The sequence below is a fragment of the Myotis davidii genome, unplaced genomic scaffold (assembly GCF_000327345.1).
Source record: "Myotis davidii unplaced genomic scaffold, ASM32734v1 scaffold84, whole genome shotgun sequence".
Classification (NCBI taxonomy): domain Eukaryota; kingdom Metazoa; phylum Chordata; class Mammalia; order Chiroptera; family Vespertilionidae; genus Myotis; species Myotis davidii.
The window spans coordinates 170,646-188,683 of NW_006295735.1; the positions used below are offsets into that span (position 1 = coordinate 170,646).

The 18,038-nt window shown below is 36.5% G+C and overlaps 1 protein-coding gene across 1 annotated transcript in view; it reads left to right on the forward strand.

Moving 5' to 3' along the window:
- The window catches only part of KATNAL1 (katanin p60 subunit A like 1), a 128,287-nt gene extending 117,310 nt beyond the window's left edge, over positions 1–10,977 (forward strand). The window contains exons 9-11 of the mRNA XM_006770367.2: positions 3,930–4,064; positions 9,000–9,126; positions 10,404–10,977. Coding sequence (XP_006770430.1) covers positions 3,930–4,064; positions 9,000–9,126; positions 10,404–10,602 — 461 coding nt within the window. The 3' untranslated portion in view covers positions 10,603–10,977. The remainder of the gene's footprint in view (positions 1–3,929; positions 4,065–8,999; positions 9,127–10,403) is intronic.
- The last annotated feature ends 7,061 nt before the right edge of the window (positions 10,978–18,038 follow it).

Here is an 18,038-nt window from a genome sequence, read left to right on the forward strand (position 1 = left end):
TCCCAGGGATGCACTGCTGGTACCATATTTGCAAATCTGCAGACATGGTACATCACATAAACATATTGAAAGATAAAAATCATATGAACATATCAGTAGATGCAGAAAAGCATTTGACAAAACCCAGCATCCATTTATGATAAAAACTTTCAGCAAATAGAGGGAACATATGAGGGAACCAAGGGAGCATACTTCAACGTGCTAAAGACCATATACGACAAACTGACAGCTAACATACTCAATGGAGAAAACTAAAAGTGTTTCTCTTAAGATCAGGAACAAGACAGAGATGTTCACTGTTATCACTCTTATTCAACATAGTTCTATAAGTCCTAGCTACAGCAATCAGATAAGAAGAAGTAAAAGAAATCCAAATTGGCTAGAAAGAAGTGAAACTGTCATTTGCAGATGGCATGATATTGCATACAGAGAACCCTAAATATTCCACCAAAGAACAACTAAAAATGATAACTGAATTCAATGAAGTAGGAGGATACAAAATAAGTATTTAGAAATTGGTTGCATTTTTATACACAAATAATGAAATATCAAAAAGGGAACTAAAAATAATCCATTTGCAATTGCATAAAAAAAGAATATCTAGGAATAAATTTAGTCAAGGACATAAAAGACCTGTACTTAGAAAATTGTAAGACACTGAAGAAAGAAATTAAAGAAGATACGATAAGTGGAAGCATATACCATATTCATGGATTGGAAGAATTAACATCACCAAAGCAATCTATAGATTGAATGCAATTCCTATCAAAATACCAATGGAATTTTTCACAGAACTAGAATAATCCAAAAATTTATATGGAACCATGAAAGATTTTGAATAGGCATAGCAATGTTGAGAAAAAACAAAATTGGAGGTATCACACTACCAGATACCAAACTCAGTGTAGGAGCCGCCCCCTGGTGGTCAGTGTGCTTCCACAGCCAACCTTCCATGGCCAGCCAACCTCCCGCAGTCCTTTCCCCTGGCTGGCTGGCCCCAGTCAGCCCCGATTGCTGGCCAGGCTGAGGGACCCGATAAGTGGAAGCATATACCATATTCATGGATTGGAAGAATTAACATCACCAAAGCAATCTATAGATTGAATGCAATTCCTATTAAAATACCAATGGCATGTTTCACAGGCCTAGAATAAACTCTCCAAAAATTCATATGGAATAAAAAAACACCCTGAATAGCCACAGCAATAGGAACCATGAAAGATTTTGAATAGGCATAGCAATGTTGAGAAAAAACAAAATTGGAGGTATCACACTACCAGATACCAAACTCAGTGTAGGAGCCGCCCCCTGGTGGTCAGTGTGCTTCCACAGCCAACCTTCCATGGCCAGCCAACCTCCCGCAGTCCTTTCCCCTGGCTGGCTGGCCCCAGTCAGCCCCGATTGCTGGCCAGGCTGAGGGACCCCAACCATGCACAACAGGCAAGAATATACAGTGAGATAAAAACAGTCTATTCAATAAATGGTGTTGGGAAAATTGGACAGATGCATGCAAAAAAAATGAAACTGGACCACCTTCTTACACCCTATATGAGAACAAGTTCAAAATGGATTAAAGACTTAAATGTGAGAACTTACAAAATTCCTAGAAGAAAACACAGGCAGTACTTTCTCTGATATTTCTCTTAGCAATATTTTTTTCTGATATATCTTTTTGGGCAAGGGAAACAAAAGAAAAAAAAAGTTATGAGAGTTCACCAAAATAAAAAGTTTTGCACAGCAAAAGAAACCATCATCAAAATGAAAATACAACCTACTGAGTGGGAGAAGATATTCGCCAGTGATACATCTGATAAGGGGTTAAGTATCCAAAATTTATAAGGAACTCATACAACTAACCACCAAAAAAGCCCAAACAATCAAAATAAAAAATGGGCAGAAGACCTGAATAAACACTTTTCCAAAGAGGACATAGAGATGGCCAATAGACATATGAAAGGATGCTCAAAATCATTAATCACCAGAGAATTGCAAGTTAAAACCACAGAGAGATACCACCTCAGACATACCATGTACACCTGTCGGAATGGCTACCTTATATAATAAAAGCCTAATATGCAAATTGACCAAACGGCAGAATGACCGGTTACTATGATGCGCACTGATTACCAGGGGCAGCTTCTGCGTTGAGCTTCCCCCTGGTGGTCAGTGCACTCCCACAGGGGGAGCATGCTTAGCCAGAAGCTGGCCTTATGGCTGGTGAGCACAGTGGTGGTGGTGGCAGCCTCTCCCACCTCTGCTGTAGGTGGGCGGTAAGGAGCAAGGGGTCCCAGACTGCAAGAGGGATGTCTCACTGCTGGCTTAGGCCCAATCCCTGGGAGGTTTGGGCCTAAGCTGGCAGGCAGACATCCCCCAAGGGGTCCAAGACTTTGAGAGGGTGCAGGCCGGGCTGAGGGTCCCCCTCCTCCAGTGCATGAATCTCATGCACCAGACCTCTAGTCATTAATAAATCAACAAAAAACAAATGCTGGCGAGGATGTGGAGAAAAGGGAATCCTAGTGCACTGTTGGTGGGAATGGAGATTGGTACAGCCACTATGGAAAACAGTATGGAGGCTCTTCCAAAAATTAAAAATGCAACTGCCTCATGACCCAGCAATTCCATTCTGGGTATATATTTATAGAAATCTCAGACAGTAATTTGAAAAGTTATATTAATCCCTATATTCATTGAAGCATTACCTATAATAGCAGAGATATGGAAGCAACTCAAGTGCCCATCAACAGATGATTATATAAAAAGTGGTGGTATAAATGTTTATATGTGTATATACACACATATACATATATACATACACACAATGAAATATTACTTGGGCATAAAAAGAATGAAATTTTACCATTTGCGACCACATGGATGGACCCAGAGGGTATTATGCTAAATGAAATAAGTCAGACAGAGCAAGACAAATATCATATATTTTGTTTATATGCTCAAATTAAAGAGCAAAATAAACGAATAAAAGTAGAAACAGCCTCATAGACATAGAGATCAGACTGATGGTTGCCAGAGGAGAGGGAGTTTGGGGGTGCTAGGTGAAAGATGTGTAAATTGGTATTCACAAAATAGTCCAGGGTATGTGAAATACAGCATAATGAATATAGTCAATAATCTATATATATAAAAGCCTAGGTTACCATCCAATCATCTGACCAGTAGCTATGACACACAATGACCACTAGGGGGCAGATGCTCCGACTGGTAGCTAGGATGTGCACTGACCACCAGGGGACAGACTTGGCAGCTGTGGTTCTCAGGTGACACACCCGGAACTAGAGAGGAGGGAGCCGATTCTGGGGTGCATCACCTGAGAAGTGCCCTCTTGCAATCCAGGACCCCTTGGGGGATGTCGGAGAGCCAGTTTCGGTCCAGTCCCCACAGGCCAGGCCGAGGGACCCCATCAGTGCACGAATCTGTGCCCTGGGCCTCTAGTATTGTAATAACTATACACAGTGCCAGGTGGGTACTTGAAATATCGGGGGGAATCACTTTGTAAATGATTGCCTAACCACTATGCTGCACACCTTAAGCTAATATAAAATTATATTGAATGTAAACTTTAATTGAAAAGTAACATTTAAGAAAACAATAATTTTTGAGGAACTTCATGGTTTAAAAAATCAGAGGGATAAAACAGAAGAATCTTTCATGCCTTTTCTTTTCAGAGGAATATACTTTATTTTCTTACAGGAAAAAATGGTTTTTCTTGTTGGATTAGAATCCTATAATAGATGATGTGAACTCTTCAGTTTCCTTTTTTATAGTTATCTGTTGAAGTGCCTCGTCTGCCACCATCCAGAAGTCAGAAGGACTGTTATTTTTATCATTGAGCCTATCACCAGCCTGTGACTGATGCTTGGAGTGTTAGTTGAATGAAAAAATAATGGACTTTTTCCTCTTACTGTATGTAGGTGTTGGAGGAGCTTTAGAGAATGATGATCCTTCCAAAATGGTTATGGTATTAGCTGCTACTAATTTCCCATGGGATATTGATGAAGCTTTGCGAAGAAGATTAGAGAAGAGGATTTATATACCTCTCCCAACAGGTACAATGTATTCCCTTTACAGTGTTTCAAATTTTTTTTCCCAGTTATCTTTTTTTTCCTCTTGTCCTTATTCCATTGACATTCTGCTAAAAGAAGTTTTTAGCATTACAAAACCTATTTGCAGTACATTTCAGAGCAGCTCTTACACTTAGAGCAGAATTCATGTTAATAAATTGGGTAGGACATCTTAGTTTTTACTTTTAAACTTGAAGAGTCTTCATTAAACTTTAAGTGTTTAAAAATAAAGTTTCCTTGAGATATTCTGCTTTAGAAAAATACCATTTTATCCTATTGATGAACATTGAAATTTTCTTAAGGATTTTTTTTTAGATTTATGTATTCAGTGAAATGTATAAATCTTTAGTGTAAATTTGATGAGTTTTGCCAAGTGAATATTCCTGTTTAATTATTATCCTACTCAAGATGTAGGATATTTCTTTTAACCCAGAAAGTTTCTCTGTGCCTCCTACCAGTTAATCCAAACTCCTTTTACTTTCCTGATTTTTATCACCATAGATTAGTTTTACATATTATTAAACTCCATATAAATGAAATCATGACATATGTACTTGTGTATGTGGTTACTACTAAACATAATATTTTTGAGATTTATCCATGTGGTTACATGTATCAGTAGTTTATCTGTGATATTATTATACTGAAATTTTTTATTCTCTTTTTGATGGACATTTGAGTTATTTTGACTATTATGAATGAAGCTATAAATATTCTCATACAAATATGTTTATGTACGAATGTTTTTATTTCTTTTGGGTAATGTAGATAAGAAAGGAGTAGGTGGATCATAGTGTAGGTATATGTTTGATTTTGTAGCACCCAGACTGTTTTCCTTAGTGGTTGTACCATTTTATACTTCCATCATCAATAAATGAGATTCCAGTACTTCCACATCTTTGTCAACATTTAGTATTGTTGGTATTTTAATTTTAGTCATTTTAGTTAAGTGTGAAATGTCATTTTATTATGGTTTTAATTTGCATTTCTCTGGTGACTAATGATGTAGAGCACCTTTCTATGTGCCTGTCGGTCATTGGTATATCTTTTGTACAATGTCTTTTCAAGTATTTTGTACAGTTTTTAATTGGTTTATTTGTTGTCTTATTAATGCAGTATAGTTCTTGATCATATACATGCATTATTAATATTTTCTTCCACTTTATGGTTTCCCTTTCAATTTTCTTTATGGTGTCTTCAATAAGCAGAAGTTTTAGTTTTTATTAAGTCTTCTTGTTAAATTTTTCTTTTTGGATAGTGCTTTTTGTGTCTTAAGAGTCTTTGCTTACCCCAAGGGTCAAAGGTTTTCTTCTTCATGATGTCGAGGGTCAGAAATGGGAAGGTTCAGTAGCTAAAGGTGACCCCACATCTGGAGCCTGGGATCATCTGGAATGCTGTTACCCACATGCCTAGTGGTTGAGGCCTAGGGCCTCAGCTGGAGTACCTCCATGTTACCTGTAGACAGACAGATTTCATACATGGTAGCTCAGGGCTCCAGGTGTGATTATTACACTGGAAAAGTTGCAAGGTGCATTGTTAGGACCTAGCCTTGGGGTCATGAATTGCCACTTCTGCCTTACTCTGGGTGGAAGTATTTACAAGCCCAGCCATTTTCAGGAGGAAGGGAATTAGACTGCCTTTGGGTGGGAGAGAGGCAAGGCCCCATTGTAGGAGCATGTGTGGGATAAAAGAAACTCTTTTAGTCATCTTGTTAAATTTAGCCTTCCATGATCAATTGAAGGCAAGAAGTCAAGTAACAGGACAGGTGGAGCTTGGCCTGACACTAAATCTCCTCTTAGTTCTTGCATCTAAAAATGGCAGTGTCCACCTGGTCAGCATAATGGTCTCCTTTCTCCGGCCCCCTCTAATTCTGTTTTCTTAGACTAACCTCCTTAACCAGCAAGGCATCATCGTCTCGTGGACTCTCATCTCTCTCTCTTTTTTTTAGGTTTTTGTTTTGTTTTGTTTTGTTTTGCTGTGTGTGTATATGTGTGTGTGTGTGTGTGTGTGTGTGTGTGTGTGTGTGTTTGCTTGTTTCTACTGCAAGTTCACACTTTCTTTCTCTGTTTGTGTCACTTGCCTTTCGTAAGTGCTCTGTTGTACTTTTCCTACTGACCTTTTTTCACTCTGGTACATGTGTTTTGCTTTCTACTTCCACATCATTATTTATGATGCTCCCATTTCCTAGATTGTTCATGTTCTTCCCTTCCATTTAAATTTTATTATTTCTCAAAGTCAACATTAAAGCATTTAATTCTGAGGTCTTTGCCCTGGCCTATCTCTCTACGTGGACTCCATATCCCTGGGTGTTTCATCTGCATGAGCTGTCTCACATTATCCTTCATAAAAGGGATCTGGGTTTTCTCGATTTCTTTCTACTCCTATTTGGTGGTGATAGGACAACGAACATTTACTGAGTGCTGACTGTGGGCAAGGCTTTCAGTGTATTAGCTTATTTAACTCTCACAACAGTCTTATGAGGTAGATTCTGTTCTTATCTTTATTTTACTTATGAGGAGGCTGAGTCACTGAGAGGTTAAATATCTTGCTCAGGGCAGCAGAACAGGGGTATGAGCACAGTCCAGCCCCAGCATACACACACTAATTATCCACTTCACTGAACTGCCTAGTGTGTTTAAAGAGAATTGTTATCACATATTTATTTATACTTAGAATGTGTGTTAACTTGGCTCTGTAGCCATGGCAGGTCTTTATACTATTATTAACATATTAACCCCTCATTAAATCCTTTTAAAAGGTCATTGATTCAGTTTTATGGAGCTGATAAATCCCACTTAGGACCTTCTAACAAATCACTGATACAACCAGTATTAAAAGTTAATCTTGCCGAAACCGGTTTGGCTCAGTGGATAGACTGCGGACTGAAGGGTCCCGGGTTCGATTCCGGTCAAGGGCATGTGCCTGGGTTGCGGGCACATCCCCAGTGGGAGATGTGCAGGAGGCAGCTGATCGATGTTTCTCTCTCATCGATGTTTCTAGCTCTCTGTCTCTCTCCCTTTCTCTCTGTGAAAAATCAATAAAATATATTAAAAAAAAATTAATCTTCCCTAAATCATAGTTATCAGGGAAAAGGAGGACACTTCCAACTAAGCTTCAGACCACCAGGCCCTCACTTATGAACAGGTTCATTTAAGTTGACTGTGTAGAACTTCCTTTCTGGGGGATAATACATTTCATTCTATTTGGTGTTTAAGTTCTTAGGGCAGTCACAGTAAAACATTTGCTTTAGAAACACCGTGGTGGTCTGCTAATGGGACCAAAGGAGCAAAGCGATATTTGTTCACTGACGCTCATCTGCTCCATGTGGGGCACTGTGAGATGAGTTCCTCTGTGAAATTCAGAGTTCATTGTGGGGCCAGCAGGAGCACAGCACATTCTGTAGCAGGGGACCCAGGAGCTTCCTCCCCTTCCCTCTTTCTTCCCACACTCCTGCTGACCACCTGAGTGGAGGAGTTCTTTGGCCCTACACCACTTGCAGTGTGCCCTGGTGAACTGCAAGGTGGGCTTACTGGCTAGGAATGGCCAAGGATTGGGAGCTCCCAAGGTTAAGGAATTCTAGAAATAAAGGTTTTTCTAGTCACATCCTTTTTTTTTTTTTTTTTTTTTTTTTGACAATCCCAGATAATACTTGTTTGCTTCTTTTCCACTGTGGTTGCTCTTTGCTTTGCTCTGTGTGTACACGTGTATGTGTATGTGTGTGTGAACACTATTACACAGATACAGAAACATAGATTAAAATACTCAATTATCCTGGCTAGGTGGCTCATTTGGTTGGAGTGTCATCCTGTACACCAAAAGGTGGCAGGTTTGATTCCTGGTCAGGGCACTTACTTAGATTGTGGGTTCCATCCCTGGTTGGGGCATGTACAGGAGGCAATCGATTGATGTTTCTCTCTTTTTCTCCTTCCCTTTCTGCCTCCCTCTCTCGTTCCTCTCTTAAAATATATCCTTGGGTGAGGGTTAAAAAATTTCCTGATAAGTGTGATAATTGCAGGGATAACTCTGTCCTTAGGAGATAAGTACTGAAGAATTTAAGATGAAGTGTTGTGATACCTACAGCTAGCTCTCAGTTCTAAAACGGGCAGGGAGGAGAGGAGAAGAGAAGGGAATGATAATGGCAGTATGTTGACAATTGGAGAATCTAGATGAAAGGTAAGTAGGTGTTCATTGAGTTTTTTACTTGTAGATTTAAAATTTTTCAAAATAAAAGTGTGGGAAATTAAATTTCATTTTTATATATCAGGAAATAATAGTTAGATCCAACTATGCATTATTTTACTGTATTAAGCAGATTTGCTACTAAAACAGATGCTAAAACTGTAAGCATGGTTGTTTTTTAAAATACTGTTTAAATTGATTTGTTTGCATTTAGACATTTTAATCATACTGGCATAGCTAATGTCTGTGGGCTGGCTCTCCAAGTGAAACATTTAATAAGCATTTTGTGCTAATTGTTGCATTCCAGAAAAATAAAATTGGATTTTTACAGAACTATTGACTAGAGTTGCAGAACTCTTTTCCTGTATCATACTAAAGAGTGAGCAAAGTAATTTATAGAAGTTATACTCCATGCAGTCTAGTTTCATAAAACTTAGGCCAAATGTTTTTGTTTTTTTGTTTTTTACTGAAAGCATTTCTGGTGCTTGAATACTGATGTTTTTATTTTACATAAAAGGATCTCAGACCCATTGTTCTCATAGCAGGTATCATTTTTTTTTTCAAATTTTAGTTATTTCAACCAAAGCACATAGGAAGTTAAATTCCAGGAGTCATGCAAAGAATTGATAATACTTGTAGACTCAGTTACTGACTCTGTTTCTGCTCCTGAACATTAATATGTGATTTCTCATCAAAATGATATAGAAAAACATCTAACAATAATAAAAAATCTTCTAACAGCAAAAGGAAGAACTGAGCTTCTAAAGATCAATCTTCGTGAGGTTGAATTGGATCCTGATATTGAACTGGAAGATATAGCGGAGAAGATAGAGGGCTATTCTGGTGCTGATATAACTAATGTTTGCAGGTATTTTTTAAATGATCTTTGACCTTAGAGATTAGTTATATATTTGGCAGGAGGACTGGTATTAAAGATAGTATAGTTATTAGCCCTTGACATGAAAGCAGCCACCCATTTTCTTGAAATGTTATCCCGATTTTTCTTGGTTTTTTTTCTCTACATACTTTCATTGTTCATTGCTAGATGAATAACTACATAACATTATGGTCACCTTTTCTATCCTGTGATTTTTTAAAAGAAAATATTGTGTTTAGCACCTCCTAAGGTTAATTTAGCCCTAAATTGGAGCCTAGCTGTATCAATGTGTAAAATAACAACTCTTAGTTTTGGTTGGCATTATTTTAATATTTGCAGATGAATAAACTTGACCAGTTTAAGTGGTGAAAGATACATATATATTAAAATTTTCCTTTCAATTTAGTGAGATTACAATTTTTAGATAAACTACCACACTCAACAAAGAGGATTTTTTTTTTCTTTTCTTACTTTCCTAATGGTACTTAAGTTGACATCAGTGGCCTTTCTTATAACCACAACTTCTATGTTTCTGACTTTTTCTACCAGTATTTTTGCTGTGTGCATCTAAGTTTAGGCACACAGTAAACTCACAATAGTTTATATTATCACTGTAGTAAAGTATATAAGAATTTGAAGTTTTGGTTGGCTTGGTATCCTAATAGCTTTCTTATGAGCAATAATTGTCCATTTTCTCTAAACCTTCACAGTGATTTACCAGTCTTCAGAGTGGAGCTGAAAATAGGACCTGGAGAAGTTAGATTTGTTATTCTTTTAGTTGCCTAGAAATTCTATATGTAGGGAATTCCACATCCACTATATGCAAATACATTCATGTTCTAGAGAGAGGTTCCTGGCTTTACCTCCTCTAATTAGATTATAAACAAACTGGTATAGATTTGAATTATACTAATACTGGGCCATATGTTCATTTCTAAGTGTACAATTCAGTATTTTAAAATTTTACTTCACTTTCCTAAACTTTTTGGTAGTCTTTGTGGAACAAGTGGGGAGAATAATAATCAGTATTATCTGAGTCCAATATGGACTTTTAGGGTTCATGAACAATACATGTTATGTTTAAGTCCTTTCCATTTTGTTTTAACCTTTTGTGAACTCCCAGGGGGTCTCTGAGGTAGAAAATTCCACACAGCATCATAAAATCATATGACATGATCTTTTGAATGTTTTCCCTTAACTTTGTTACAGCTGAAAGTGTTTGTAGCATTTGCAACAATAAGTATTCACTGACTCTGGTACATTTTTAGGGATGCATCCTTAATGGCAATGAGACGGCGCATCAATGGCTTAAGTCCAGAAGAGATCCGTGCACTTTCTAAGGAGGAGCTTCAGATGCCTGTTACCAAAGGAGACTTTGAATTGGCTCTTAAAAAAATTGCCAAGTCTGTCTCTGCTGCAGACTTGGAGAAGTATGAAAAATGGATGGTTGAATTTGGATCTGCTTGAATTTCTATTGGCTCTTCCATTTCTGGTATTTTTGTTTATAAAATGTGAAGAAATTTCTTCATATAGGTTTGGAATTTTTCATTGGAGAGATTTTCACTTAAAGGCAAATAACCTAAAACCACAGCGTATAAATGTTGAAAAATGAGAAAAACTTACATAAAGAGCCTGATGTATTAATATTGCACCCCTAAAGCAGGGTATCAGGGCGGCAGAGGAAAGGGATAGGTGTGCTATTGTGGAAACTTGTTTACAAAAGATTTAGAAGGACCTCTGTTCCTCACTTGCATTTGCTATCATCTTAAAAAATATGGTTGCATCAGTTTTTAGAGAGAGAGAAAGGGAGAAGGATAGAGAAACAGAGATATTGATGAGAGAGAAACATTATCGATCACCTACGAGAAACATTATCGATCTGCACACCCCCTACTGGGGATTGAGCCTGCAACCTGGGCATGTGCCCTGAAATGGGAATAGAACTGTGACCTATTGGTTTCTAGGTTGATGCTCAACCATTGAGTCACACCAGCTGGGCAGTCGTCTTTTGGGTTCTTTTGTGTGTGTTTTTCTATTCTTTTCTCTAAACATGAAGGACCTACATATGTTGACTTTCAACATTAAAACTGAGTTTGTGTCAGATTCATTATTTGTTGTTAAGAATGATAGTTTTGGATTAGATATTGAATTTGCTAGTTAAACCTCTAGAATTCAGCTACTTACTGTTGGAGTCTATCCTATGGTTTGAACTTTTATCCTTCCTTTCCCCACCATTTTTTCTATTAGCTACTTAGTCATTTGTTGAGCTCTGGGCAAGAATATCCTAATGCTTTGTGGTTTTTGAGTCATTTTGCCAGGTTGTTTCTCTGGTCTTTAGTACTTTTTGCTGATACTTCTCATATTTCATATTGAAAGAATGGGAAGAATATTATGATTTGATGTACTTCTTCATTCTAGACCTCTCAGTTTTCACTTTTCTTTCAATGTGGTCAAACAGGTAACCGCCTTCTTTTTTTCAGCTCCATCACTGTTTGATTTTTGTTGAATTTGACTTCTGTATTCTGAACAAGTCCACTCTCTTGAGTTAATGCAAAACAAACAAAACAAAATCTATAATTTTCCAGACAGCTTAATAAAATAACCTCATGTATAATGAATGATGTTCATTTGAAAAATTTGAAATTGTTCTTTGTCAAGGTTAAGAACTTGTACACATGGTAAGAAGATTAAGATGAAAACCTGTCATGCTCATTCAGTTTAGCAGGAATTAGGCAAAGGAGGCCAGAAAAAGTAGATGGCATATATGTAGTCACCAGTAGAGGGAGTTTTCTGGTATTAAAAATTGAAATTAAAATTGTTTAAAATTGCATTTATCCTATTTTGATTGGGCAATCTATGCTTTGATAGTCAAGCTTTTAAGATTTGTATTTGTTGATATTCTGAATTCTCAATTTTGGAGAGCACCCACTGGTTTAAAATTAAAAATAATATAACTCATTAGACACTTTTAAAAAGCCTTAGTAACTTGAATTTTTTTCCCTACTAAGAGCTATTTAATTTTCAGATAAGTCTGACACTGACCTCCAGTGTTCATATAATGCTGTAAGTTATCCCCCTTTCCTCTGAGGCATAGATTATAGGAGCCAAATTGATAAATATATTAAGATTCTAAGATTTTAAAATCATGATTTTATTTTAATTGAATTCATTCATCTTAAAAATTGAGATGAGAGAAGTTTCCTTTTATTCTTTTTTTCTGCCCAGTTTTTATTTTATTTTAAACCATTCTTATTTTTCAATTACAGTTGACATGCAATATTATACTAGTTTCATGTGTACACTCCAGTGATTAGACATCATATAACTTACTAAGTGATCATCCTGATCAATCTTGTACCCATCTGACACCATACATAGTAATTAGGATATTATTGACTGTATTTCCTATGTTGTACATAACTATTCTGTAATTACCAATCTGTATTCTTAATCCCTTCACCTTTCTCACCCATCCCTTAACCCCCTTCCCATTTGGTGACCATCAATTTGTTTTCTGTATCTGTGAGTCTGTTTCTGTTCTGCTTGTTTGTTTATTTTGTTTTTTAGATTTGATTGTTGATAGATAAGTATTTATTGCCATTTTATTGTTCACATTTCTGGTCTTTTTCTCTTTCTCCTTCTTCTTCAAACCCTTTAAAATTTCATGTAATACTGGTTTGGTGGTGGTGAACGTCTTTAGCTTTTTCTTGGGAAGCTCTTTATATGTCCTTCAATTCTAATTGGCAGCTTTGCTAGGTACAGTGTTCTTGGTTGTAGGTCCTTGCTTTTTATCAATTTGAATATTTTTTACCACTCCCTTTTGGCCTGAAATGTTTCTGTTGATAAATCAGTTGACGGTCTTATGGGAGCTCCCTTGTAGATAACTGTTTTTCTCTTGCTGCTTTTAAGTTCTCTCTTTGTCTTTATCCTTTGACATTTTAATTATGATGTTGTCTTGGTGTGGGTCTCTTTGGATTCATCTTGCTTGGAACTCTCTGTGCTTCCTGGACTTGTAAGTCTATTTCCTTCACCAAGTTAGAAAAGTTTTCTGTCATTAATAGGTTTTCAATTTCTTTCTCTCTCTCTTTTCCTTCTAGCACTCCCATGATGTGAGTGTTGGTATGCTTGAAGTTTTCCTAAAGGCTCTTTACACTATCCACACATTTTGGAATCTTTTTTCTTTTTGTTATTATGATTGGATGTTTTTTTTGCTTCCTTAAAGTCTAAATTGTTTATTTGATTCTCAGAATCCTCTACTCTACTGTTGAATCCCTATAAATTATTCTTTATTTCAGTTAGTGTATCCTTGATTTCTGACTGGTGCTTTATTTTGGTTTCTATGTCCTTTTGTATGCTATTGAATTTCTCACTAAGTTTATCTACTTTCCCCTAAGTTCATTGAGCATCCTTAAAACCAGTGTTTTGAACTCTGCATCTAGTAGATTGCTAGTCCCCATTTTGTTTAGTTCTTTTTCTGGAGTTTGTTCTGTTATTTAATTTGGGACATGTTTCTTTCATTTTTGATTAAAGAAATAATCCCATTAAGATCTTGCAAACTATTGCCATCCAGTAACATTTTTTTCCTGATATCCTAGGGGCAATCATTAAAACATTATTGTTTTGATTGCTAGAACTTGTTTGTATACTTTAGTGGATTAGTTGCAGCATTTTCTAGGTTTTGTGTTCCTTGTCTTGGCATGCATTTCATTTTTTAAAAAATTCTTCATGGGTAATGATATGGTGATTGTGATTTAAAAAAATTGTTAGTTAAGCAGTGTTTGGAAACTCAGGCTTCCCGGAAACTTACCTTTTCCAAGTTAAGTGAATCGGGTGTGCTTTGTTATTTCCTTTGTTTCTCATTTTGCTCCATCAGTGGGTGGTGAATACTCTGTATATTTTCAACCCCTTGAACCACCCTGAGGAAACCCCGCAGGTGTTCTATCTGGCCTTGGCAGTACATTGTGTGTACACCATCTTTATTGCCAGACAGAGTGTTGCCTTACTCAGAATAAGAGCATTGTGTGTTTTGCTGTGTTATCAACTCAGAAAGGTTTGGTTCCTCTAATTCATCCGAAAGCATGAGTATTTTGGGTTTTGCAACACTACCTTGTTAGGACTCAGTTCAGCAATTCTCTCTTGCACACAACTGTTCAGATAGTTGTTGCGTTCAGCAGACTTGCTTTGGGTGCTTAACTGTGTACAGGAACCTGGTTAGGGGCTCTGTGCTTACATTGTTGAACCAGGCAGCATAGATTGGATTGGGCACTTTCCATAACTACATGGTGTAGTTTTTGGCTCCAACTCATGAAACTAATTCACATCATAAATGGAGAGGCACAGTCGTCTGGGTGTGCTTTGGAAAGATAATAAGTAAAATATTTTCTCTTTTTCTCTCTTTAAATCTGTTTTAAAGTTAGAACTGATATCCATTTATTAGAATAATATAATTTATAGATCTGGCTATATTTATTAATCATTTTTGTCATTTCCTAAGCTACATGTTTATTGTAAACATGCACACATGTAACTATGGTAGACACATAAACATGTTATGTGTTGTTTGTAAACATTTGCTCTCATAATTTTTTCATTTTTTGAAGAAATTAATATTGATGAAATACACCAAACAAATAGCTCTTTAATGTAGACTGAAACCTTCTAGTAATGCAAGTAAACAATAGATAATGACATCACAGCCTTCATCTTCTGGTCAGTGGCATTATAGGCATTGCAGAGTAACCAGACCCACCTGGGAGTGGAATCCGTCTCTAGAAATACCAGGACCGCTTGGTAGAGGACACACATATGGTCTAGCTGCATAATTAAGAGCTTTTTCTGAGCTCCCGAGATTGCAATTTTATGCTGCAATATTTGACTGGAAAAAATATAGGCTGGCACTGGCCGGGTGGCTCAGTTGGTTGGAGCCTTGTTCTGTACACCAAAAATGTTGCAGATTGGATTCCTGGTCAAGGCACATATCTGGTTGCAGGTTTGATCCCTGGTCAAGGCTCATTTTGGGGACAACCGATTGATTTTTCTTTCTCACATAGATGTTTCTCTCTCCCCCTCTCTCTCCCTCCCTCTCTCAAATCAATAAACATATCCTCTGGTAAAGATTAAAAAAAAAAATCAAATAAAAAAAAACACACACCATATTTTTGGGTGAGGATTTTTAAAAAAGTAGGCTAAAATCACTAATTACTCAAAAAGTGAACAGGCAAGTGTCTGGTGAATCTACTATGAACAAACATACAGATACCTCAGGAAAAATGTGTGTACAGATCAAATGTACAATGTAATTGTCACTCTTCCACTTTGCTACATCTAGCCTGACTGTTGAATATGAAATTATTGATAGTCTTTAAGTTTGGAGCAGCTAGAGCTCGTTTGACTTTCTTCCTAGGAAGTTTCTGTGCACACTGTTGAGTTCATAGTGAGTCAAAACAGGAACCAGTTGACATGGTTATGTTTCACTCCCCCTCAACCCTAACTTGAGATGCAGTAAAGGACTTAGGCAGGTATTTCTTATTGTGCGGGCACTGGGTCCTTCAGTATTGTCTTGATTATTGAGTCTTTTTTGTGTAATAGTAGATTTCCACTCTCTCTTTGATCTTATTGATAAATACCTTAGGATATATCCCGTATGACAGGCATAAAGCATTAAGGATATTTGCTGGCCTTTTCCAAGAAATGGCTACAATAACTTGTATGAGGAGACAATAGTAATTATTTTAATATTTTTGTATCTTTTGTTCCTTAACTTTTTGATTGTGTAATATTTTTTGCATACCACTTAATTTGTGATATACATAATATTTATGTAAATCTCAGAATCTGTCACAATAGCAAAGAAGTAGGAATTACAGTTGGAGGGGGTGTTAGGAGATAAAAGTCAACTCCACATGTTTTATTCTCATCTCCACTAATTATTTTTTCAGAAAAAGCTAAAAACTCTGTCATAATGACTATATTTACTTATTTATACTTTTAATTAGATTTTTCGTACTTATTTAATTTTTGGGACATTTGCTTTTAATATTATTTCTTAATGTGGAAACTGTAAAAATATTTAAAAAATAAAATTCCTAAGATAATAGATGTTTTTAAACATTCACAAATTAACAATAATTCTTTGAATTTTTATTAGGTTTTTAGGTTTTGGACAATTCTTTAAACATTTCTAAATTTCCAGGTGACTCACTAATAAAACAAAAAATATTAAGGTAATGTCATAAAATTTATTAATTTTATTTTACCTTTCTCATTAATTGACCTTATTTTATATATGTATATAAATAACCTGGATACTGTTCTGTCACCAGCAGTGTATAGGTTTTTGTTCATTTGGAAATTTGGCACAGCATATAGGAAATTAATAGAGGTTTTCCTCCAATAAAAGGGTTCTCATTTGATTTTATGTTCAAAACTATAAAATGCACTTTTGTTTTACAACGTCTGTTGGAAAACCTGAGTCTTTGCACATGTTATTTCCAGAGTTTACCTCAGTTAAACAGGCTTACTTGGTTTTAGGTGGGAAGGAAGGGAAATTATTTAAATTCAGTTCATCCTTCTTGCCCTCTCTCATTAACTCTTCTTCTTCTCCTTCTCCTCCTCCTCCTCCTTCTTCCTTTCTTTCTTCGGAAAATAATGGGATACATGAGTACTGTTGAGAGAAAGTGCATGCCGAGAGATTGTGAATGGCCATGCAGTTCTTCTCCTTTGTTCTCCTTCTTCTCCTTCTTCTCCTTCTCCTTCTCCTTCTCCTTCTCCTTCTCCTTCTTCTTTCTTCTTCTTTCTTCTTTCTTCTTCTTCTTCTTCTTTTTTTTACCCTGAAACTGTTATTTAAAATATTTGTCTTTCTTTCTTTGGCAAAGCCACATATTCCAAATTAAACTTCTGTGAAATGTCTGAATTATTCTTCCCATCTTTGCTATGGCCAGTTTCATCACACATCCTCTAGTTTCTCATCACTTCATAAGTACAAGCTAACGTGCAACATTAAAGTCTGGGAACCTAACTCTAAGAACCCGAGTACTTCATGAACACACATGGGGAAGGACACACATGTTCATCAACAGAGTTGCCTTCAGTGCTCATGGTATGGACAGTGTCCAGCGAGATCACTTCACTACGTGGTATGATGATTTGTAATTGTTTTTCTGAGATTTTTGTTTCAGTGTTTGTCTCTCAGTATTTTGAACTTAATTTAAAGAAAAGGATGTTTCTGATTGTATTTATTATATGTGATTTTCCTTACATGTTGTGCTGCTATTTTGCTAGTTTTGTGAGCTTAGTTGTGTTTGTTCACAGGTTGTAATTTGTTAATAAATTTATAGAGTGTTGCTTGTTGTTTTCTTTGTGGTTCATATTCGATGTACAATCACTGGCCCACTTAAGTATCACCAGTGGGAGTAATAAATCCCTCCCTAGTAAGCAATGACTTTCCCCAAATATTAATTCTTATAAAATCACATATAATAAATCTGACATTTTGTGTTTGCCATAGATTATACGAATAATTTTAAGGTCAATGCAGGTAAGATGAGTGCCTTTTCAACTATTCTAACTGATTTAATAAATACACTTGTGTTATTTGTGTAAAACCATTGCAAACTGGATGTCCATATGGTGAATTTTCCAGATGACTCTGTCTGATCTTGTGAGTCCCCCAAATTGTTTTTTTTTTGTTGTTGTTGTTGTTTGTTTGTTTTTTTTAAATTTTATTATTTATTACAAAGGGTATTACATATGTGTCCATTTTTTCCCCCCGCCCAAGACAGTCCCCTAGCCTCCCCCATCCCCCAGTGTCTTATGTCCATTGGTTATGTTTATATGCATGCATACAAGTCCTTTGGTTGATCTCTTACCCCCCTACCTCCTGCCCCCCAACCCCCCCCGGCCTT